The 25254-nt window shown below is 45.2% G+C and overlaps 1 protein-coding gene across 1 annotated transcript; it reads right to left on the bottom strand.

Annotated features, from left to right (window-relative positions):
• Window positions 1-1811: 1811 nt before the first annotated feature.
• Window positions 1812-15902, bottom strand: LOC131565794 (uncharacterized). The gene is made up of 6 exons (XM_058816863.1): window positions 15137-15902; window positions 11064-11115; window positions 10862-10964; window positions 9532-9695; window positions 5493-5732; window positions 1812-4480 (listed from the first exon to the last, which is right to left on the bottom strand). Exons 1-6 carry the CDS (start codon window positions 15895-15897, stop codon window positions 3734-3736), a joined length of 2067 nt encoding a protein of 688 aa, XP_058672846.1. The 5' UTR covers window positions 15898-15902; the 3' UTR covers window positions 1812-3733.
• Between the last annotated feature and the right edge of the window lie 9352 nt (window positions 15903-25254).

Genomic DNA, 25254 nt, shown 5'->3' with positions numbered 1-25254 from the left:
GACCATGAATATATGTTGAAGCTGTATTTAGTCTCTGTTGGGTATTCTTTTCAGTGCTGCTGAGTTTCACTTGCTTTCATTAGGTAAGTGTTGGCTTAGGAATGACTTACCTTTTCCCTTGCAATTCAAGTTAATCTTTAATTGTTTAGAATAAAATCTACTGACTGGACTGTTTGAGTCAAATGTGTTTTGTTAGGGCTCATGTGCCACCCTCCTGAGGGAAAAAACCCCAAAAAAAAGAGTTCTGAGCAGAAAAAGTTGCAACCAACTGCTCTTAACAAAGAGTTAGAGTTCCGAAAGGAAACCTCAGTTCATGTTTTTCTACTAAGTTATAAGTGGGATTTTTCTTGCTAAATGCTATTCTGAATCTTCCAAGTTAGGATGCTTTACCTGGATGTTAAATGTGTTGTTTCCCCTTTGAGCCTCCATTCCCAACCAGTTCAAATACCTGACAGTGAGAACCTCAGCACACCAGATTCTTGTCAGCTTCTATGGCTTCAAGCTTTTACTTTGAACCACTGTTTGTACAGTGAAAAAATAGGGAATGCCCACATATTTTTGTCCTATTTAGTCTACCTAACACATTGGCTAGAGGCTTTGGCTAGTATGTTCCAGAATAATTCATTTAAAAAAATAAAGGTGAGTATTATTCAGGTTTGTTGAAAAGGATACTTCTCTTTGATAGCTCCATAATGGTTTTTTTTACATTTTCCCCCCATGCAATTGTGGTTGGAATGATTTTTCCCCTCTCTTCAGTGAGCGCTTGGAGTGCTTACCCCATTCACTGCTTGGTTACAGAACACTGACTCAAACAGCAAACCCTGCACTGCACAAGGGCAAAACTGAATCCAAGCCCATGCATGAGGGATGAGGTTTTCTGTCATTAAAAGTGGCAACATAGCTCTCCAAAGTAATAATAACTGTTAGGAACAAAATAAATGCCATAAGTAATACTATTTAAAAACTAATCCTAGTCAATATTTACAGCTGAGAGTATTAACGTGCTTTATTCCACCCAGAGCTCTCAGAATTTCTTAGCTCTACACTGTGACTTTTTGGAAGAGTTTAGGTAGAAGTTATTTGTGTTTCTGAGGGGGGAAAAAATGAAAATATGAGAACTTCAAAACAATTGCTTTAGCTGTAAGAGGAGGAAAATATTTTATACATTCTTTGAAGGTACAAAATATAACACGAATACCTTTTTAGCAGTTAATTTTAGTGATCTGCATTAAAAAAAAAATCCAAAAAAACCCTAATCAAACAAAAAAACTTCAAAAGGCAAATCAGGAACTGAAGTCTCCCCTGGGGTACCTGGGCACTGAGCTTCAGCATCTTCTAGTGCCAGAAGGCATCAGCTTTAAATAGTTGGTTAAATCATCTCTGTTCTGAGAATAAGCAGCACTGTTCAATATTTCGTGTTCATCCAGAGCAATATATATATGTATATACACACACATATATGTGTGTGTGTGTAGAGTCCATGGTGCAGCCAGGGTGTCTGTGATTTGTTGCCCATCTGCTGCTGCAGAAGGCACTGATGGACCTGGAAGGAAACACAAACTCCCACAGAAACCTCCTCTGGCAGCAGTTGGACAAACCTGGTGAGCAGAGTCTGCTCTTTGGTTACACAACAGGTAGTGGAGGAGTTGGTGTAAACAACCACCTCATGTTCAGTCTCAGAGAAATCGGGACGGATCTAAAAAGGATTGTTTGCTTTTCTGCTCTTCTGCCACCACTGGGGTACCCCACAGGCTCTGAGGCACAATTCAGGCTTTCAGCAAAACAAATTAAGTGTTGTTACACCATAGAAATGAGTGGTTAAACATGCTTTTATTGAAAAAGCCACTTTTTCCAACCCTTCAAATGTAACTATTGTCAATAATTGAACACAAGTATTTTTCAAAAGTAGATTTTAGTATTTCAAACTTTAGAAATGTAATAAGTAACAGAACATTAAATTACAATGTATATGAATTTAATGCAGTGGAAGTTATTGTTAGAGTACTGAAGACTTCTAAATATTTTTAAAACCATAAATATATTAATCTCTTCCCTTTGAATCAAGTAGCATTAATTTAAACAACAACAACAACAGAAAATACCCACCAAAAAAGAACCAACCAACATGGAGCCAGACTTTGGCACTGAACTGAGTCTGGAAATAATAAATGCAGAGATTTGTTTGCTGTTCATGTTTGAGTCAATTGCTTAAAGGGCAAATGTGCTTTTGCTTCCACTGCTACCAGCTGCACAGCTTCTATGTCTAGGTAGACATGTAAACACACAGAGAAAATATAAGGCAAAACCTACAGTCTTGTGTTGCATATCTCAGACATTAATGGTGGCAAATGGAAGCTGTAGCAGCAGGTGAAATCATAAATAATTCAGTTAAATATTTCAGCAATCAGTCTTAAATGCCTTCACAGAGAAGGATTAAGATAACTGGATGCACACTGCAGCTAATACAGGGGAAGACTTGTGCAGGAGATTTCTTTCTGGCACCTGTTTTTATGACATACTATTGCTTTAAAAGAATGTGCTGTCTCAGCTGCAAAATGCAGCTTCAGAGGGAATTGTTTCATTTAAGAAAGAAAAACAATTCTGAATTCTGGGACAAACATGCAGGAGTCTCTTACAAAGATAGGAAAATATCACCAGGAGGAAATTAAAATACTGATGGGGTTATTAAAGGCAATAGGACTAGCAGGCTTCCCTTTGGTTCAGTGTTCCATTGAATGCCCTGGATTTGTACTCAGGGAGGCACAGCCATGTAGGGTTCTGTTCTAAAGAAAGCGAGCACTCAAAGTTTGCCCCACCTTAATTTTGTCTTTCAAGTCTTGCCTGCTAAAGGAAGGGGAATATTTCTCTAGTCAATGTGCGTTACCAGCAATAAATAGCTGGTGAATATAGGATCAGAGCAGCTGCAAATATCCAAGTGTTGGATTCTGAAGACTATTCCTAGTATTTCAGTGTTTACACATGCTCCTGTTGCCATGAGGAGTCATTTAATGCAGTGGACTGAGGTGTTCTAAGCCTATGTAGACCTAACAAAGATAAAGCTACATCAGACTTTAATAGAACAAGCATCTGGTATTGGGTTGCTCAGCTTGTCTGTACACTTCTCTAAAGAGTTTGGAGATGAGATAATCTTGCTCTTTAATAGTAGAGTTGCTAATGCTTGGTAAGCTTTGTGCTAGACTGCAGAAGTTATGAAATACTTAAAATGAAGTTTACAAAACTGTATGCAAACATGCATGATTGAATTCTTACCCTTGGCTTGGCAAGGCTTGGATTGTACAGGCAGAGCTATAAACAGAAGCTAACTCAGAGCTCCCCACAGAAAGACTCAGGTGATGCCACAGGGACAGGGGACTGATTTACATTTCAGATATAAACCACGGTGTGACTGCCCCAGGTTACTTTCATTCCCATCCCAGAAAAGGGGTTCTGCAGCCTGAAGTACCTTTCCAGAGGATGCTTTCTTGTACAAACTCCATCCAAGTCTCATGCAGGAGAAGAGAGATGAGGTTAGTGACTGAAGGGAGAGGGCATTGGCGCTGTGCTGTGGTTTGTATCCTTGTAATCTCAGTCCCAACGTGTGGGAAGCAAAGGCTGCTCTCAACAAAGCTGCCACATGTGACTGCCACACTGAGCTGCTGGGCACAGCTTCTGCTCTGCTCGTGTCCTGTTCCCTCTGGGTTTGGGACCTGATGGTTCAGTCGTTCCCAGTTCATCACTGGGCTGAGGCTTGGCACAGCGTGGCAGCAGCGGGGGCGTCGCAGTTCTGGGAGGGCTCAGCGCTGTTGGCATCCCCACCAACACTGAGAGCTGAGCTCTGCTGGTCCCTGGAGGAGCTGGGGCCCTTCCCATGGCCTTTGTACGACGTGGGGGATTTAGCCCACAGGGGAAGGCTCGATGTGAAGGGGGCAGAGCTGTTCCTCTCCGCACTCAGAACCACCGGCTGCTTCTCTGGCACGGCCTGAGCATACACAGCATTTTGCTCTGGCAGGTGATCTCCACACTGACTAAGGTGTTCTGCCAGGACCAGAGGCTGCTGATCATCCCCTTCTTCAGAAATAACAAAAACTGGTTTGTTTTTATCTGTTTCTACCATAAGCTCCTTTGTTTTTGAACCGTTGACCAAGTTGATTTTCAGTGGGTTGGAGCTCTCTAGAAGATTTTTGGGGCTTTGGCTGTTAACTGGAGATGCTGCCCCTAGATGTCTCGAGGGATCCAAGGACCTCATATGTTTGCTGTCAGGGGAACTGGCTAAAAATCCAAAATAAGGGTTCCCAAATCTGGATTTCTTCAAATTGCAGGAGGTTAACTTTCGCTGCCTCTGTGCAGACAGAGTGAGGGGATAGGAGGCATTACTGGCAGATGAATCAGAGTAAACAGTCTCTGATGCTCCCTCTATCTCAGTGGCTGAGATTACCTTCCTGGTTGGCACACCTTGGGGTCTTGCAGCTGTAGAAAAACCCTGCCAAAAATAGTACAAAATTAGCAGACATGCCATGGAAAGCAGCTCTCTCTCTCAACTTTGATCCCGAGAGAACTAAAAGTTAAAATTCCTGGTTATTTTAGAGGTAAGATGCATTCTTTAGCAAAAACCTATGTTATTACTTTAAAAAGGAAGAAACATCCTTTATTAGCTTTGTAACAAGCTGTTGATTTGATGACTACAGTCAGTGAGACCCAGATATCCCTGCCACACCTACAGATTCCTTGCAGTGCAATAATAATACACCAATTATAATAAATACTAGGCATAACCAGGGGGAAAAATCACATGTCAGAACACTCAATGAGATAATCTTGTCTGAAGGCATTTTTTAATGTTCTTCTGGACTGGGGATAATTTCTTAACCAGGTGCCAACTGCTGGAAAATACAGCTGCTTAATATTTAGGAAAGCCTGTATTACAGTATAATTAGGCAGAGACTTTCCCATGTACCCAGGAAGATGGACTGGGATGTGTTTGCACTGCAGGACAGAGAGGTGAGGCACTGGCCAAGGGGAAAACGTGTTCCAACCAGTGAACAGTGGGGAAATACAGGAGCTGATGAGACAGAGTAAAGATCCATTCTGAATTAAGTGAAGTGTCTAAGAGAAGTGAAAAGTCTGTGAGGCCAAAGCTGAAGGAAGAACTCGCATGCCGAGACAGCAAGGAGACAGAGAAAGAAAAACAGAAAAGACCACAAGGTCGATTTGCCCCCGACTTAGAAATTCCTTTGATAAAGAAGAACTGGTGCTAAATGTCACACAGAATGAATATGTATGAACTTATTGTGAAAGTGTATGCATATGCATTTAGAAGGAGGATAAAAGAAGACCCGAGGTCTTCAGAAGTACGCATGCCTCGTTGGGGGACTTGCGTCCGGCGCGTCGTAATAAAGGCACACCGGGCTTTACAACTTTTACAAAGTTGTGAAGTTTCTTCTTTTCTCCGCAAAACACTGAGACCCCAACACCCTCCCCTGTGCAAGACTCACGCTGCTGTCCACCAGCTTTGTGAAGGGGCTGTTGGTGCTCCAGCTGCACCATTTCTTCTGCAGCTGCGGGATGGGAGCCAGGAGGTCGTGGAAGGTGCGGGCGCTCCAGGTGCGCTGCCGGGGACAGGGATTCTCCAGCTGCGCGTTCCCCTTGTCTGCAGCCCCTGCAGCCGCGGGCTGCGAGCTCAGCCACTCCGACACAGAGCCCGGGCTTGTCACGCTCCTTTTCAGGTTTTTGTCCTGAAAACGGCAAATAAAGATCACCTGTAGGCATCTTTCATCGAAACATTTTTAAAACACTTTGGAAACAGGCTGTTGGTGTGAGAGACTTGCACTAACAGTCAAGTTAGATTCAGTCTTTCTCAGAGGACTCAGGAATGCAACTTCTCATCATTTCTCTTCCAGTCTGCTGCCTGAAGCTCGCTGGCTTCCCTGGAGGAAAGTTCTACCTTGCTCCCCCAGTTTAGGGTTTACAGCTGAAGGGGGAAATTTCAGTTAGGTAAGATATAGTCCTACAACCCTCATTAATTATATGAAATATCCACAGCTTAACTTTACTGGAAGTATTTGACAGATCAGAGTCATAAACTTCACTGTGCAAAACAGAATTCTTCCACTCTGCTTGGCTCTTGGAAGGCTCCAGGTGTACTTCTTGTGTATTTCTTTCAGTAGGCTCCATCCCCCTTAAATAAAACTTAAGGGGGATGGAGCCTACTGAAAGAAATCCAGAAGCAGAAGTCTCAAAAATGCACAGTTTGGGGAAAAAGACTGAAGCAAGTGATGCTCATTATCCTATGTTAGGGAAGAATTAAAAAATAAAAGGAATGAAAAATAAAGGAAATAATCTGTTCTCAGTGTCTGTGATGAATAGAACAAGAAGCACAAGAAGTGGATTGGTGCCAAGGGGATTTGCATTTCACATAAAAAATGCTCTTCTTCAGGTGGACAACATGCCTTAGGAGTAGAACAAGACATCCAGACAGCTGTAAAATTGGCATCATCAGAAGGTGAGACTACATTAAACTGCTGTCACCAGCCCTGTGAAGATCAGAGCTGATCAGACATGGAAATGAACTATAGGCAAACATCTCTTCCATACTTCTGATGTTCTGATGTTCTAAGTTCTGATGTTGCATTTGAAATCACAATTTTTATCTTTAATATTGATATGAGCTTAGAGCCAGGAAAGTTAGAGAATTCCTGACATTCCTGTGAATCTCCTTTCATTCCTACTAATACCTCACCTGTTATTTAAGCTTCCTGTTACACAACTCTATACATATTTTTAATTTTCAGCTGTGCGAATATGGTTGTCATGAGAAGAATGAAAAATCCATATTTCCAAAGTTTACATAGTCCTTAAAGAGTGTCTGAAATAAATCCCACAGTGTCCTGGATTTTAAAATCCTGAGAAACCAGAAACATGTAATTTGATATTTCTGAGAATCTGAATCTCCCAAGTTTCTGCAAATCAAAGAAACTATTTAGTGAATGTGTCATATTGGAAATGGACGGGCAGAGAGGCAAGAAATTAGCACTAGATCAGAAAAAGAAACTCAGTAGGAAGCCAGGAGAGGCATCAGGCTCTGCATAAGTTGGTTTCAATACTAAGCTCCTAATCTAAGATTTTATTAAAGGGACAATATTTATAAATTTTAAGCCGCCTGTCTTCTCCTTAGTGGCCCCTTCAGGCTGTCTTAGTATTCATTATTCTAATATTATTGTAAATACCTCCAAACTGATGTAAAAATTAGCCTCTGATTTTGAGATAGGTACACTGGAAGTAACTGGGAAGATGAACAGTGTATTTTCTAGACTTTGGAAAATGTTTGTTAGACTTCCATCATCATACTCTTTACTCAAACCTTTGCATCTGAAAGTTGCAGTGTCTGCTCAGAAGTCAGAGATCATGGTCATAAGTCAGCCAAAGGGTGAATGATGCCTTAAACCAAAGGGGATTTAGGAAGCCATGACTACTGGAGGACCTCTGGAATCTCCCCAGAAGCCATCCCACCCTCTGTTACCTCACACCAGTCACAAACAGAGGGGGTTTCTGCGCTCCCAGCTCTTCCCTCGTGACACAGGACTGGTGTCTTCAAACAGGTTTGAAAAGCTGCAGAGCAGAAGCTGCAGAGCAAAGCCAGTTAATCACTGGCTCAGGCCCAGGCTCACACTTGGTGGGCAGCACAGGACCAAGCAGCCAGACACAATTTCTCAGGGAGAAAGGTCAAGATAATTTTTTTAATGAAAGCTCCTTATAATTTAACAAATTCTAGTCAAGCATTTTGCGTGAGGTGAGTCTGCTGGCATTATTTACTGTACTGTGAAGGCTCGGGATTTCACACATGTTTTCACAAGGGGATGACTGCTCAGCTCCTGCCAAGGAACGGGCTGGGCTCCAGCAGATATCTCATCCCACTGCCTGGTGCTGGCCACAAAGCCACACAGCACATCCTCTGTGAGGCCTGGAGGCTGGCTGGCCAGCAGCATTTCACACCCTAAAAATACACAACTAAAAATTCAGCTGTAAACACGTCTGACATCCAGGAGCCCTCAGCACCAAGTGGCCTGATGAGAGCCCCTTTGAGTGCAGGTTTGTAACTGGTCTGCTGTGCTCAATCTGCACAGCCCTGGAGAGGATGGTCTTCAGCTGTGGGGAAAGGCCCAGGGCTTTTAAAAGGTCCTGCCATGCTTCCATGGTTCCTTGAGGAATTTCGTTGGGAGTATTGTCTTGTTTGTGTGCTGCATGGACATCACTGAGGAGATGCTTTCTGGCTTAATAATGTGTTTCATTCTTTGGGTTACTTTCACTGTTTTAACACTCTTCTATTTTTTTATGTATAAATGCCCTCTGAATGTTGATTGCAGAAGCAATGTCAGAATAGAAATGGGGGGGTTGTGTGTATTTGTTCCTTCTGACTAAAGTGGGGAAAAGGGGCAGGAAAATGGTTTTTCCTCCTGCCTAGAAGCTGGATATGTGTGTGGCTGCCACCAGGTGAAGCTCTCTGCTCTGGAAAGGACCAGGTTTGTCCAAGGGTGCCCAGTCTGGCTATATCCCCCAGTGCCCTGCTCCACAGAAGGTCACATTCAGGCAAGGGAAGGCTTCAGAGCTGTTTTCCCTTCTTTCCCTCTTTCTCTTCATCAGGGTGGCAGCTGGAGGCAAAGCTCAGCACGTGTCTTACACCAGCATAGGAAAATCCTGACCAGCCGGGCCTCCTGGCCAATTTCCTAATCAAGTGCAGGGATACAGAATGCTTTTGTTTTGTAAACTGTGACAGAAGTATTACACAGCCTGTCCTGGGCATGTGAGTTCCTTGCGCTGGTTGTTTATCCTCTTTATCCTGGGAAAAAGAGACAGGGCACTGGAGAAGAGAGTGTTGACCTGGGAAAGGCTTTAGCAGGCACCTGCAATGGATGTGCTCTGTTTATACTCACTCGAGGTTGAAGAGGTGACAGCCAGACCTGAGGCTTCTGAGCCATCATCTGTTTCTGAATAAATAAAGGACCAGGAGCCCAGGGGAAAGAGCTAAAATAAGAGAGAACCTGCTGAATCAATTCAGGTTTCTGTCTGTGAATCTGAGAGGGCCTCGGTGCTTTCATTTGAAGTATTTGATCTTTTTGGAGCCTAAAATGTTAATTTTCACATGAGCTTGGTGAGACACTCTCTGCCAAGCTGAGGAGCTGAGTAATTTCCCTGATCACTTGGAGGGGTGGGCAGGAGTAAGTCTGACTCAGGTCTTTTAGTTACTACAGGTGGTAAATTTTAATGGAACATCAGCTTTGCCAATTAACACTTCTGCAGGTTGGTCCTCCTGTCTGCTGGCAAACATCTCCATTATTTGCTAGTAGGGTTCTGCATTTGCTCTTCCCAAAGCTGGGAAGATTCTGGCTCAGGGGATCACAGTCCACTTCATTTGATGGCAGCTCAGCTTGAGGGGTAGGAGAACTGCCTGGTTCAGTCCCTGCCTTTCTGGAAAAAATGGACAAGTGCTGTCCAAGAGGGACATCCTGCAGCCTGCAGGAGATGCTGGGGATGTACCTGTATCCTGTAGGTGGTAAAGCTCAGCCCACTGGTCCCAGGTCCAGCAGAAATGATGAACACTTCATCACTCCCAGTCTCAGTGGTCACTGCAGAGATGGAGGAGGGCACATCTGGGTCAGTGTCCTGAGGAGACCGTTCTGTGCTGCCTCTGCAGGAAGTGACTGAGAAAGGAAGAAAACCAATAAAGATTGCTTGCAAGAGTCCAAAACATCTGTTTCCAACTCCTCCCTCCCTCACCAGACAATCTAGAACAGCCTTTGGCTGGCTGTTGCACCAGCCAGAATGAAATTCAAGTCAACAGTTTGCTCTCCTGAAACTGCAAGCTTTTAAAAACAAAGCAAAAGAGGAGAGGAGAAACACCCTTGGGTTTGCTTTCTAATAAAAACAGACATGAACTGAAATTCCTTGTGTTAAACACTTGAGGGTGTGCTGCAGATCAGAAACTTGCAAACTCGCTCAACTCATTATTTATTTTTATTTACTCATACCTGCTAATACTGGGAGCTGTAGGTTTTGGTTAAACCCCAGTGATCTGCTCCTACAGGCAGCCTGATGCTCCAGGGGCTGCCATGGAGGGGGATGTGTCTGCATGTGTGCCCAAGGCCTGTCCTCTGGTCCAGGCAAGGAGAACTCTGGCCACAGCCTCCTCAAGAAGGAGACGGGAAGCTGTTGTGGCTGGGAGTACAGAATTAGCTTTTGTGGTGATACCCTTGTGAGAGCTGAGTGTTCACTGGGAAACTGATGGAAACACAGCAGAAAGTTCCTCCCTGTTGGCCTCCACCAACCAAAAGGGGCACTGGGGCAGTTCATGTGTTGTGACTCAGAACTGCAGCACATGACATTCTCTGCAGCTTGGCTGGGATGCTTTTTCCTGGAAGGACACTGTGAGGTAAATGTGACCCAAAGCACCTCCATCCATGCAGACCCACAGGAACAGGGAGCCTCGGAGCTGGAGTTGGCCAAGACAATCTGAGCATTGTAAAACCCATCCTTTCTGGAGAAAGTCAGGCCCAGGGCAGGTGAATCTCTTCTGTTGACGGGTCTGTGTGGGCTGTTTGTAGCAGCCTGAACCCACCAGGTTTGCTCTGCTAACCCAGTGTCTCCGCAGTGCCGTGTGCTGTGACAGCTTGTGCTGGCAGCGCTGGAGCTGTGCTTCCACGAGCTCCTTGCCAGGGGAATTACCCTCCAGCGAGGGGGAGCAGCAGGGACAGTGCCCACAGCAGAGCCTTTCTGCTGTGGAGCAGCTCCCCAGCTGTGCAGGGCAGGGCTGAGGGGAAGGAAGGATCTGATGGAGGCTCTGATGGACCGGCCCGGGCCCCGCACTCACCCGCCTGCTCCCGGCTCACAGAGTGGTTGTTGTTCTCATTCTCCCGGCTTGGCACCACCAGCTGGAGCTCATTGATATCGACAGTGGAGTTCTGGATCCTGTTCTACAACTCAGAACATGCCCCAGTAAACATCGTCAGACAAACAGTGAAACAGCCAACATGAAAGAGAGAAACAGCAATTGCTGAGCCATTAGCACTAACCTCCTGGTCACTGCATGCGTTGGATGAGCTCCTTTTGGGGCACGTTCTCGGCCTGGAAAGGAGAGACAGCAACAACAACAACAACAAGCCCTCGAGTGAGTTAAAGATCCACAGCGGGAAAGTTCTGGGCCCTGCTCATCCTGCGAGGGGAACCCAGCAGGTAATGAACATCCAAAATACTTGCCAAGACTCAAGGCAGCAAGGCCTGTAAACAAGGGGAGAGAATAATATGCTCATGTGGTGGAAAGCCAGCTGAAGAAGAGAAGCTGTCATCTTCTTCCTCTGCTCATGCAAAAGCAGAGCTGAGCCCTGTGCCAAGTCCCATCAGGCTCCCCCTGGCAGCTGCTCCTCCACATCAGCGACTGAACAGCAGGACTGAGATCCTTCAGTCTGGGCAGTGACATCCCTCTTGTCCTGCTAGACAGAATATTTCATCTGCATAGCTAACACTGCACACTGGGCTATATTTAGCAAGCAGAGAGCATCAGATGCTGCTCATTTGTGTGACTGTTTCACTAAGAGGCAGTGCTGTGGCAGATGATGATGGCATGAACGTGCCTCTTGGCTGAAGGGAGACACATGTTCTTAACCGTTTGTTTCACATTTTTACTAAAACTGAGATTATGAAACAGCTAGAGTTATAAACTTTTGGACAAATAAGGCTTAAAGAAATCACAAAGAAAGGCTGGCACTGGTGGACCTGATAATGACTGAAACAAGGGTAGCCTGTGGACAATGGTTCTCCAGGGGACAGTGCAGACTCAGGGGAGCATTAGGCACTGACTGATGGGATGCAACCCAGTTATTTTAAAAGCAAATTCTCACCCCAGGTGATGGGTGGGCAGCAGGCAGTGACTGGCAGGGCAGCTTGGCTGGGGAGAGATGGCAACACTGAGGGCTTGATGGAGTCACTGCACACCCAAGGGTTGGGAGGCAATGCAGACCTAAAGTGCAGCTGCAATTCATGGGTTGCAACCATACAGCCAAAGTTTGACTGCATGGGACAGGATTAAAATTAAATAAGATGGACGTATCTGTTGTTCCTGGGGCTTGGGAAAGAAAATAAAAAATCCCCCATTACTCGAGCCAGGCTTCATGGCCAAAAGTAATTAGAATTATTGGCCAACTAACAACTGAAGCTTTCATTCCCTCCCCAAGTAGAAAACAAAAGCTGCAGTGTGGCAGAGACTTGGAGTTTCCCCAGAGAGCTTTGCCCTGCTCAATGCAATGAGCCTGAGCAGATACTGCTGATGACTTGGTGCACTGGAGTGGCAGTGGGTGCCAAGCCCATCCCAGGCCATTTCTACTCCTGGCAAGGCTGAGCCTGCTACTTTTAGCTAAGCAAGAGCAGCAGATAGAAATGGGAAAAAAAAAAATCAACAGCTGAACCTGGTACCAGAGGAATAAATAAAGTATGAAGAGAAAAGAAAGTTGAAGGCAAGTTTACAAGGCCAAGAGCTTCCAGGTTCTTCCTCTTGGCATGCTCTGCAGTGGGCAGCCAGGACAGTGTCCCTGTGCCTCAGGGGGCTGGTCCCAGGTCTGTGTGCTGCTCTGGTAAAGCAGCAGCATCTCCCCCCAGCCCACCCCGTGCCACCCTGACATTTTCTGCAGAGAGGAGAGACTGTGGCTAATACACATCTGACACCTCATTTCAAGCCTCTATTTAGGACTAGAAGCATAAAATAGAGCTCGATGGGCTCAATCTAAAAGAAGTTTAATACTTAATGGCCTCAGCAGTCTTATTCTGAGCTGCATTAAAAACCCACAGCTGCCAGCTGTAGGCAAGCTCCAGCCAGAGCCAGGGCTCTGGGGCCAGAGACCAATGCCCTTGGAGCAGTTAGCTCAGAAAAGAGGGAGAAAAGGAACACCTCACCTGTGTTCCAGTGCAACACAGGGGAGGTAACTCAGCACAGGTCATGGCATCTCTGCCACCTGGTCCCACTTTAATGCTCTGATAAAAAACAGAGTGGCGTAATCAAGGATCCCAGGAACAGCATACAGGGAGTACAGGAGGCTGGGACAGCAAACACCCTGTCAAGAGGCTAAAGGAGTAGGGGTAGTCTCTATATTCAGTCAATAGCTGGCTGAGGTATAGGTATCTTCTTAAAAAAAAATAGTTGTAGAGCAATGAAGAGACATAAATTCCAGAGTTGAAAGGAGCAAGCCTAATGCTGTGCCATAGGGACCCCTGTAGGATGTGTTCCCAGAACACACAAACATTGCTGTGTGGGGCTGGAGCCCTGTGGACTGTTTTTTTTCTGTTGGTCAGCAAGAGCAGAACATTATTTTGTAAACATCTAACAAGCAGAAAGCCAAACTGTGAATGTGAGCAGCATGGCCTGACTTTCTAAACAGGCTTTGCAGAGGAAACCTCAGCCAGTGGAGCCTCAGATTGCTGGTGCACTTTTTTGGGTTGAATAATGCTCTGCTTCATGGATTGTTACAGTGAAATTAAATAGGGGTATTGGAGCAGGAACAGCCTACTCAACATGTGTATCAGCCCAGACTGCTGCCATAGCAAAGGGAGCCTGTTTCTGTCTCTTCTGAAGATTGGCAAGGGCATAAAAATAAAGTATTTGGTATCTGGAAGATATTTTCCACCAGACTTTTTCCTTTGGAGCTAGCAAAAAATTGTGGTCTAAATTAGTGCTCTGCGAGCTCTTTAAAAACAAAAAGGTTAGTTAAATGTAGTACATGCAAATTTAACTCTTACAGCCACAAAATCAAAGACCCTTAAGCAGGAATTTCTGTATATACAAAACAGAGATTATATTTCAGCTTCACCACTGTGCCTGTGTTCTCTGGTGCCGAGTGTGATTGGCCTGTATTTTGTGTTTATTCTGCCAGAGCTAAAATGCAGCCTCCATCAGGGCAAGGCAAACCAAAGCGCTCTGCCAAACCAGCCCCAGGGCTGGGGGTGTCTGGGCAGTGCTGAGGCTCTGGGGCTGCAGGATTCACACTGGGTGAGGCAGGGGATGCAGGAGGGAGGAACCAGAGCAGCTGCTCTGGGAAATGAACACTCCTGCCAATACCCAGCCCAGAGCGGAGCCCTGCAAGGGGCACTGCTTGTTTCAGTTTACCTGATGTTTTCATGGAAGTCAAATCGTTTGGAAAACAGTGTTTGTTTTGACAAAAACCTGGGGAGAATGGGCTCTGTTTTGGATTTGTTGGAAGGGAGAGGAATAAATCACGGTTTCTACAAAAATGTTTTCACTAGGGAGTTAGAAAAATGCAAACATATGCTGGGGGGCGGAGAAGTGTTCCTTGGATAGATATAGAGAAAAGAAATACATAAAAGAAAAGCAATTGACTGGAGAGGCATGCTTGTGTAACTGTTAGCATTTAACTAGTTAGTATCAGGACCTGGAAATCCAAACCCAGCCTGACCATCAGCTCATTTGACTGGATTGCTTTGGATTGCATTGGGAACAATGAGAGCTACTGCAGCATGGCTCTGGGCTCTTCCCCAGCATCAAAGGGATGTGCAGATGACTTCTTAGCACACTGAATGCATTGGATTTAGAATTCCTGCACAGTCTCTTGGATAAAATATGCTACAGATGGGAAAATATTTTTAAATCTTAATTCTATGTGGTAATACTTTGGTTATTATTTACTTTTCTGTAGAGTGCTGGTGATGGTTAGTTAGAGCCAAACTGTGGGATCCCTGTGAGAAGATGCAGTGACTGTCAGCTCAGCCTGCTCAGGAGACTCAGGGAAGGATGATCTTTCTCTGCTGAACCTGTCCATCAGCCAAAAGCTGAGGTTCAAAGGCACCACTGCCATTGAAACAAAAAATACCCAGGAAAGTCCTCACTATTCTGGTATTTCTGCAGGAAAAAGAAAATAAATCTGAGGTACAGGAGCTATAGAAGTAGGAAATAAAACTGAGGAGCCATGGGCAGGTGCAGTGAGGGGCATTCACTCCCTCTGTACCCACTTCACCACATCTGGAGGACAGCAGGAGTTAGCAGAGCAAAGGAAAGGTCACTCTTCTGTGTGATTGTAACTCTTTCCTGCTCATTTCCCTGTGGATAATATCATATGCTTCCAAGGCTCTGGCATCACCTTACCTGCAGGCCACGCAGAGGGCAGAGAGCAAAGCAAGAGCAAAGACAACAATCCCTGTCACAACTGCCAGCAGCATCATGTTTTCCCTCCTGTCCTGCCTGACAGCACCCACGGGGCCTGGCTCGCTGATGTTCCTGTACTCGAAGAGCATCGCGAAGCCTCGGCCCCGGTCCGTGGTGGTGATCAGCTCCATGATGACCTCCACCATCTCCAGAGATGAACCAAACACCATGGTCTTGTTTACAGGGGAATTTGGGCCGCAGAAGCGAGAGGAGAACGTGATGAGATCGGAAACATACAACACATCATGGGGACAGATATCCCCTGCTGGCTGAGGGCTGGAGATTTCCATGGGCAGTGCTGTTGAGGGAAGTGTCCAGCTCTCTGCTGTGACTTCATCCCTCTCACCAGCAGCCAGGTGGGCAAGCAACACCTTCCCTTCCACATCCCCTTCTGTTTCCAGGCCACTGGTGTTTTGCCTCTGCATTGAGGCACTACCAGCCACGGGCAATGGCAGCTCCTCTGGCTGAGCCTTGGTCATTGCTTTGGGTTCCTTCATCTGCTTCCACTGGTTTTCTTCAGATGCTTGCTTGGCTTCATTTTTTTTTGAGATGGTTCCTGGAAGTTCATCCAGGTGACCAGCAAGGTCCTTTGACTGGTCTCCAGTGCTGCTCAGGTTCTGAGCCCCCTTCGACATCGAGCTCTGGAGAGAGGCTTTTGTGGTGTGGACAGCAAAGCCCAGGTTTTCCTCAAGAGAAGGCATGTCCTTATTTTCTGTTGTAGCAGGGGCTGAGAAGCCATCCCAGGGGGCTGGAGTTTCACTAGAGCTCTCAAAAATGTCAAAGTCAAATATTTCCAGGATGAGATGGGTCCTCATGGGAATGAAGAACTGCCAGACGCAGTGCGTCCCTGGGTAGTAGTTGTTTGGAAAACCTGGTGACAAAATCAGGCCTCTTTCCATTGATTCCACCACTGCACCACAAGAGTAGTACACCTGGGAAATAAAACAAAGAATCTTACACCTTGCCATGGATTACAGCCAGGATGCAGCCTGCCAGACCAATGGAAGGTCCAGCTCTTTGCTTTCCCTTCAGAGACTGGTTTAAGATACCCCCAAGACAGGGAAATTCATTAATCTTAGCTCCTACTTTTGTGGAGCATCAATCTAATATGGGAAGCCACTCTTAGAGATTATGGAAGTGTATATTGGATGGTCAACCTCCAAGAGAAATATAACCCACGTAAGTAATTCACATAATTCTCACTTCCTACTACTGATAATTTGTGCTGTTGGCAAACATACAACTTTTTGACCACACAAATGTGTTGCCCTAAACAGTTGGTTGTGTGAGAAAAACCTTAAGAAGCTAAAGGAAAAATGTGTCACAGCACTTAAAATTCTGTGTTATTTTCATTACAAAAACATATTTATGTAAAAAAAGAACCTTTGCATTGATGATCACCCATGATTCATCCAACCAACTCATCTTCTTTTCAAGGACATTCAGCCTTATTTACTTCAGTAAAATGTAGCTGCTTTTGATTGGGCAAATTGTCTCTTTTGCAAGTGCAAAGCCTCTCAAAATAGTGACAGCAGCTATCAGCTCTCACCAGTAAACCAGCAACCAACATGCATTTTACATAACACAGTGACAGTTCCATGTAAATCTGCTATTTCTTCCTTCTCCACAAATAGCCTCCAGCCTCCAAGCAGGAAGGAAGTCCATAAATGGTGGCCATGAAAACCATTCTGTGCTTTTCTAAAGGTGCATGAGGCTGCTTTTGCACATCATATTTACAACTACCTTCTCCCAAAGCCACTCTCAGAGCCTTTTTTCAAGATTCTTTCATAAATTTGCAGAGCACAGAGCCCAGTCTGTGCCTTAGGCAATTGTTTTTGAAAAGGGAAAGAAAAAAAAAAACCCAGAAGTGCTTAGGTCACAAGCCCGGTCTAGGAGCATGGGTTTACGAGCATTAATTGGAAAAGAAAGGGAATGCTTTGGGTTTGGTGTGGTTTTTTTATTGGAAATGATTAGTTGTCTTGGTCTGTTATCTATTTAAACACAAAGGAACTTGGCAGCAGAACAAACGAAGCTTATGAAGTCCATATAAAGCCACAAAGATCAAACTACTCCAGATTTTTTTTCTCTTGGTCCCTCCCCTTAGCTCATATTGAAATGGGAAGAAAAAAAAAGGAACACCAAATGTTTTAAAAGCTCCTAAATAGAAACAAAAAGCCAGACCTGTTCTGTGAGGCACAACCTTTGTTTTGCAGCAGGTGCTGCTGATATTCTGGGGGATTTCAGGGTGGATGCAGGATGGCCACAGAAAAGGACCAAAACAGTAACGTGGGTGGAAACTGTGTTCTGTATTCAACTTGGAATCCAATATTTGACTTGTAAAAGTGTCATCTAAATCAAAGCTTATGTTAATTATAGTGGAATAAACTACAGGCTGCTCATTTAAGGCACCTGGGCTGGATTATGGCTGGAAGTCTCAAGTGGAAAAGAAACCACATTCGTTGCCACACACATATTATTCTCTGTCTAATGCCTGAGGAGTCCCACGTGTAAAACCAAAACATATTAATAGAAGTTTACTGATCTTTTCTCCAAGAGGTAAATTGTTGGGGTTCGGGCTGGATTGGTTTATTCACGGTAAAAATCCAGGGGAAACAAGCAAAACTTTATGTCAATTTAAGAGGCCACAGGTCCTAACAGTTAGATCCATATACTAATTCACACCAGAATTATAGATACAGCTGTTGCCACTTGGATTTTACTGAAAACTTGCTGGTTTCCAGGGAATATGCTCCTCTTTCCTCAGGGAGAGGACGCCTCTTACACTTGGAAGAAGAATAAATGGAAGAAGAAACTTGGGATTTTCTGTTACTTCTCTTTTATTCCTTCGCTTCATCCCAGCATATTGGTGCAGTCTTGCCTTTGTTCCACACAAATCTTCTGAGCTCACTTTTGAACAAGTATTTGCATAGCAAGAAACAGTAAACACCACCCAAGTGTTGCCCTAAAATAAGTGCCCAGTTTAGGAGGCAGGATGTGCACCAGCACTGCTGCTCTCACAGGGTGGCACTCCTGGATGTGGGAGGATCACAGACTGGCTCAACCCTCCTTAAATTAGCAGTGACTGAGGGCTGAGATTTTGTTTTGTGGAAGATGTGAGCTGATCCAGTTGCCTTTTTTCAGACACTGAGCAGGCGCCTGGAGGCGTTCACAGCCCCCTGCCCTACTACCAGGAGATTTGTGAACACCCCAGAGCTGCAGCCACCAGATCAGGGGGTCCTGTGGGATTCAGCACCAGGGAGCTGAATGGGGAAATGCATCCCCCCCAAATCCATCACCCCCACCCTCAGGATAAGCTCCCTTTCCTGCCTCCCTTTCCCTTTCACTCAGATCTGTCAAACTGTCATCATTTAAAGAGGAATGTCTTGCACATTCTGTGTACATCCAAGGAGTCTCAGATGCAAGGTGCCTCTTGAGCCACCAGTGGGCTGCAATAAAAACCCCAAGAGCTGCCCTGCACCCCCAAATCTGGGCAGAGGGGGAACTGCAATGTGTGAATTCCAGAAATAGGGCTGAAAGGTTGTGGCATTGGGGAATTGTTAATTTATTATGGCTTGTGAGACCAAAAAGATTCAAGACTTGCTCTGAGATCAGGGAAAAAAAACCCACAAGGGACAGGAAATGCAAGATAGATCAGAGGGAAGGGGAGGGGGAAGGATTTCTGATTAGTTTATAATCCCCAACTGAATGAATGACAAAATGGTTTTGTTCATTTGAATCACCCATTATGAACCCTGAGTTTTGCCAATTGGACACAGATGTTCCCTTCTGCAGCAAGCTACAGACTTGTGAGGTTTTGACAGATGCATGCAAAAAAATATTGGCACATTTTTAATCTTTGCAAATGATAGGTTGTTGTCCTTTTAAAAACAACACTTGATATATGCCCACAACAATCAGGTGAATTATGAGCAGGGAGAACCAGATTACCAGTCCTGTTTGTCTGCTTTTCAGTACTTTCCTCTCTGGCCAGAGATTCCAAATGTTCCCAGCAGTTGTGTTGAGCTGAATCTCCAGTCCATCATGGTCAGACAAATTCTATCTGCTTTCTGTACTGGGGGAACTGGGAAACTGCATTTAGTATGTTTAGAAGGTTTAGAAGTAACTCAAATCTCAGCTACTGCTGCTCAGCCACAGACACAATGGTTGGCTATTTCAGAACATGCCAAGATGTTGCATTTCCCCCTTTGACGTTACACAGCCCTCTCAAAAGCTTAAATCTTGTGCCATTACTAAAAAATGCCCCATTGTCATGTACTTACCTCCTCCTGTGCTGGTGTTTGGACTGAGAAGTTAATATTGACATCAGCTTTGAGCTATTTAAGATACACATGTGTAAGGAGTTATAAGGCAGAGGAAACACAGGGCTGAGGAGGGCAAGGAGGACCTTGTGGCTGTCCCTCAAAGGTGACAGTGGAAGTGCTGCTCTGGCGGTGCTCAGAATGCCCTGCTGCCCTCTGAGGAGCAAACCCACGTGTACTGCAGTTGTAGGGAGGTTTTATTACACATAAAGCTGTGCTGGGCTGGAACAGATGTGGCCAGAAGTGACTGCAGGACCCTGCTCAGAATCTCAGTGCAGACACCAGATCTGAGTGAGGCACCAGATCTGAGCTGTTTCCTGAGGGGCACCAGCTCCCCAAGACACAGAAGCCCCTGCTGTGTTACACAGGGGTGCAGCACAAAGCCAGTGTGTCACTGCTTCAGACTGGATCCTGTTCATCAAAGAGCTCCTGAAAAGCAGGAGGCACTGATGAAAAGCAGAATTCCCATGCATAAAAAGGAGAAAATTATTGTTTTGGCCAGATGGGATTTTACCATACGGCCCACCCAAGAATATGCACTGGGAAGAGTAGTTATCATCATCTGATATATAATGTAACTCTTAACTCTGCTCTCCACTCACACAACACCTATAAATGTAGGCTTGGAGCCTCTGCATTCTTCCTGTAGGAACATTGTCAGGAAATCAACGCATTCTAAGGAATCCCACTCTCTACAAGATTTATTTAATTTAATAATACAATTATCACCCTTTAATCACAATTACTCCCCAACAAGGCACCAGGCTAGAGTTGGACCTGAAGCATGTTCAGAAGCAAGCTCCTCACTCTGCCAGGACAGGACAAGTTCCTGCAGCAGCTCAGAGCAACCCCATGCCCAAAACCTGCAGAGATCTTGCAAAAAGCCATGAGTGGCAAATTGTGGCAGCCTCCAGCTGGCCCAGAGCCTGCTCAGCGATGGGTACCAGGCTCTGCCTGAACCACAGGGAGCAGGCAAGGCTTGGTTTCTCAAGCATCCCTGTCCTGCCTGCAGGAGAGGAGTGCTGCTGGCCTGAGGTGGTGCTGGGAGCCCAGAGGGATCCTGGAGGATGCTGTGACAGAGAAGGTGCCATGGCCCGGTGGCTCAGCCTGTAAAGACACAAGCCCTGCTGAAGAGAAGTGGAAACAAAGTGATGCAAGGGCCTGGGCAGGGAAATCCTCAGCCCAGTTGTGTTCTTAGATTTTGCTTCTCTTTCTTCACTCGTCTTAATGCTGGTAGCAACATCCTAGAGGACACTGTCTCACTTGCATCCCAAAGACTATTTATTTTAAAGCGTATTTATTTCAAAGAAGGGGAAGGAGAACATCCTGTCTTGATGTTTGGTACTCCTCTGTGAGCACAATCTCAGATTCTCTGGCTTGGGACCTATTCAATGTAGCTTGTTTTCTTTTATAAAATGCCCAAGAAATAGCAAGTTCTTGTGGTGCATACCCAGAGTCAGAGCTCAGCAAAGGAAACTGGAGACACACAGCCGAGCCACTGAATTTCCACTACATCCTTGAGGCCAAAGCACTCACCTAATAGAGGTACCCAGCTGCAGGCTTGCAAGGAAATGATGTGCAGAGTTCATAACCCATTTTGCCCTCATTAATGCTTTATGCACATCTCAACTTCTGTGCATTTCTCACATGTATTTTGAGTTTCAGGCAGATTTAAAAATGTCAGTTCCACTTCTTTTTAGAAACAAGCGTAGGAATAATCCACAATATTTCAAACTGACTGAACATGAAGAAGTGCTGCATTTATTAGTCTTTTCAAGCACAGATGTGTATTAACTCCTTATCCAAGTAAAAGGGCTTTTTGGTCTTTGCTTGAAAGGAAAAAAACTGGTATTGGAGTAATTAGTGGAGGTGAGGATAAAAGCTTTTCATGCAGACCTTAGGCCCTTTAAAAATCATTGTGAAGATAGGATATTTGGTTATGATCCCATGATTTGAATCAGAGGGTTATTTTATGTTTTGTCCCTTCCTGTAAAATAGCCCCACTACTTAAACACTTCTAAGAGTGGAAAAGAAAGAACTCCTCTACAGGTGGATTTTTTTGTTTAATTTAAAAATCAAAATCCACTGCACATCCTCAGGACAGTGTATGGGCATCCCACAGCAGCCTTACCTGGTCAGCCTACAGCTGATTCCACAGAAGCCACAGGGGTAAGCAAATAGTTCCTGCACAGAGATGGATGCAGTCTTAGAATCCAAGATTGTTCAGCCTGGATGATTAAATTTAGCCATCTGAGCTCAACATAGCATCAGTGGGATGAAAATCCAGCAAGCTTTATTTGGGATCACTCACCCCTCCAAAATTAAAAACATCTCATGTGCACACATGCACACACACGTGTGCTTCTTTCAAAGAGCTGGAAACGCTCCAAGGCTCCTTCACCAGCTCCTTCACATTTATCCTGCCCAGGGGACCTCTCTAAAGCTCTGGCTACACCAAGATCTTTGCTCAAAACACAGAGGGAGAGCTATGGCATCCCAGCTACCTCCCCCTTCTCCCCTCCAAGCACAGGAAGTTCATTCCAAGTTAAAGATCACTCGGGCTCCTGAGGACATTTGAACAGAGCCAGCCACCTGGGGTGAAATATGAAGTGGCCCAAACATTCAGCCAGAGCAGAGAGAAAATGCTAAACTTGGGGTTTTAAAAAGAAAATGAGAAGGAAAAAGGGAAAGTTGTCATTCCACAATCCCAGCTTACAAGGGAAAAACAAAATAAAGACAAGTCTTTACTTGCTGACATGGCTGGAACTGCCTGCAAAGCTACCAGAAACACGATTCTTGTGGTTCCCAGCAAAAGCCCCAACTTTTCCTCTCACAGTATTTCCAAGCTAGGGAAGTCTGGGCTTTTTGGATGCTCATCAAATACAGGATCTGAGGAAAGACTATCCCAAGAGTGAGATAGAAAACTCCAGTCTGTTGGTTTAAGAAGTGACCACATTTCCTTCACTAGCTGACTGATCTAGACATCAAAGCTGGTAGGACTTTCTCCAAGCACAGGACAAAGTTAATCAGAGACTTTGGAAAATTATTGCTCTGTTTAATTTTGCATTTTCAGCTCATCATTGCATGCAAGGTTTATTTTCTTCCATTAGAATGAACTAGATACAGCTCCAGCACATCTAACCTATTTTTTCCACCTGGCAGTACAAGAGTTCCTAGAAATGCCTTGGAATCACCACTTCCCTCCCTGCCAAATTGCCTTTGCTGTTTGAAGCACGAGGAGACTCTCATCCCACATTAGGGCACCTCTTCAAGTGTCTCTGGATGATTGAAAGCAGCAGAGCTAGCACAAGCAGGTCAGTCATGGGATTGACAGAGCACAACAAAAATTACTGACACTTTGCTTAGTTATTAGCTTCCCCTGTCTCCTTTGTTTTAGTCTTTATTTGTAATTATTTTTCAGCTTGATCTCCAAAAGAGTTTCCATCAATTATGAGAGTACCCTGCTTGCTGAGGGGTCTCCCTTGCCCTCCCAACACAAACCCACCTCCTGCACACATTAATGTTCTCCCATTCACACAAACAAGCTCTGAACAGGGCTCAGTGTGGGACTCAAGCTGGGCTGAGCATACATTTGCTTTTAACACATTTATGGTACCAGAGCAGTTGCACTCATGCTTTTAAATGAAGACCTAATACTTCTTGAAATGAGTGCAACCTGCTGGATTTAAGCAAAAGCAAACCCACATTTTTTAACAGATGCTCTGTTATTTTAGTGGTGGGCAGCAGCAGTTCCACCACATGAAAGTGATTATGGATGTGACATTTCCACTCTGCAAATCCCATTTTCAGGAAATGGACTTGTCTTGTATTCCTTCTTGGCACACATCAGACAGCTTCACAGGGCCCTGTTTTCACATTTATCTCTGAGCTTTTTTATTGGTTTTAATAATTTGCTGGACATTTGAAGAGAATAAATATGCAGGCAGGAAGGGAAGGAGGCTGTGAAAGCCTCTTAGTGAAGGAGAGAAGGAAAACAAAAATACTGCTGGAAGAGTAGGGGAGGGAATCAGGAATGCAGTTCAGCAATTAGAGCAAAGAATGCAAAGTCTGAATGAGACTTGAGGACTTGGAGGCCCAAATGTGCCTCAGACTGCAGACATGCTATTCCCTCTTATTCTTCCCATATGTGACTCTGCTGCAGCTCAAGCATCACAAGAAGATTGCTGGGAAGGCACTGCTTTATTTCGCTGGAGAACAGGCAACCTTCTCCTCATTTCCTATGAAAAAAACAATAATCAGGGGGGAAGGAATGTTTTCATAGCCTTGGATGGAGGCAAATAAGCTCTGCTGGGATGGCAAGAGGCTGGCAGGGCTCAGGGTACCCTCACCTGCTGTAGGTCTCCAGGCCAGCTCCCAGAGGCTGCCTGTGGATGCAGCATTCCCTGCAGCAGCTTTCCGAACCGTTAGGCAGGCATGGCCACAACAACTGCCTGGGAATCAAAGCAGCTGCAGGAGAAGTGGCAGGAGAAGGTCAGTGATCTCATTAGAGCCAGGAGGCCAGGGCCCCCAGGCACAGCGAGGTCCCAGCTCCACAGCTGCACTGTGTTTTGATACCTGGCCCTGGCAGATTGCATAACTGCACCATGAGCTCACCATCCCTCCTTCTTGATCCTCGCTCAGAGCAGGAGGTGGGGAAAAGGAAAATCACAAAAAAACAAACAAGGGCACTCGGACAACCACCAGGCACTGGGGAGAACAACAGCCCTCCTCATTTAACTCCAGAGATGCTTGTTCCCAAACAACAAACAAATGCTTGTTCCCAGGGACACAAGCAGGGGCTGTGTTGTGAACAATCACCCATGGAACAGCCAGTTTTCCATAGCATGATCAGCAGTATGTGCAGCCTGAGCATACATTGACATTTCATGCTCGCCTTCAGAGCATGCAGGGAAAAGGCAGCAGAATGCTCTGCTGCTTTTGGGAGGTTCTGGGGAGAAGGAAAACCAGCTCATCCTCATTAGGCCAGAGATGCCAACCTACACCAGAGTTCTGAGCAGTGGGCAGATTTTTCTGCAGCAGCCACAGACCTTTTTGAGTATCTGCTGCAAGATTCCTGTATTAGATGAGGAGCACCCAGCTCTGGGTGCAAGGAGTGCTGGCTAATTTAGCTAATTTCCTTCTGCAGGCAGAAACCAGAGTTGTTTCCTACAGAGGGAGATTCAGAGCAATAGTTAGAGATGGTGTTAGCAGCCCTCTGGAAGAGTGTCCCCCTCCCAGCAAAGGTGGGCCTGCAGGAGCTCATTGATAACTCAGCCACATAAGGGCTCAGAGGTGAAGCCTCAGAACACTGAAAAGAATTCTTGTTCTTTTCCACCACATCACAAACAGGCAGAAGTTTCACTTCTCCCCTTTCAATTCTCTAATTAGGATTGGGTTGGATTCACCTACAAGATCCCTTACAAGTTACAGCTATGATCTATATTTTTAGAGCTAGAGATGCTTATGATGAATAGTTTTTCTCTAGGTTTGGCAGCTCACGGGTACATTTGCTACCTGTCAGATTCTCAGACTGAAGTTATCATTACAGGAGCAATGCTAGCATTCACTGATTACTCAGTAGTTGTTGCATGTCAAGGTGCAGACACACTTATGAAGCAGATAAAACATTGGTAGAGTGTGAAACACAGACAGAAGTGCTCTGGAAGAGACCTAGGCCAAGGCACAGGACATTTTTTCTTCAATTTCATTTACATCCAGGTGCTTTTACGAGAAACCAAG

The sequence above is a fragment of the Ammospiza caudacuta genome, chromosome 18 (genome assembly GCF_027887145.1).
Source record: "Ammospiza caudacuta isolate bAmmCau1 chromosome 18, bAmmCau1.pri, whole genome shotgun sequence".
Taxonomy (NCBI): domain Eukaryota; kingdom Metazoa; phylum Chordata; class Aves; order Passeriformes; family Passerellidae; genus Ammospiza; species Ammospiza caudacuta.
The sequence above is the reverse complement of the archived record's forward strand: the minus strand, read 5'-3'. Positions and strand labels throughout refer to the sequence as shown.

Bases quoted from the DNA above. Each gene is read 5' to 3' on its own strand.
- LOC131565794 (XM_058816863.1), bottom strand. From the start codon at position 15,897: ATGCCTTCTCTTGAGGAAAACCTGGGCTTTGCTGTCCACACCACAAAA. The intron at 10,965-11,063 runs GTTAGTGCTAAT...TCTGAGTTGTAG, and splicing joins ACGCATGCAGTGACCAGGAG to AACAGGATCCAGAACTCCAC. The intron at 4,481-5,492 runs GTGAGTCTTGCA...TATTTTTGGCAG, and splicing joins CAAAGCTGGTGGACAGCAGC to GGTTTTTCTACAGCTGCAAG.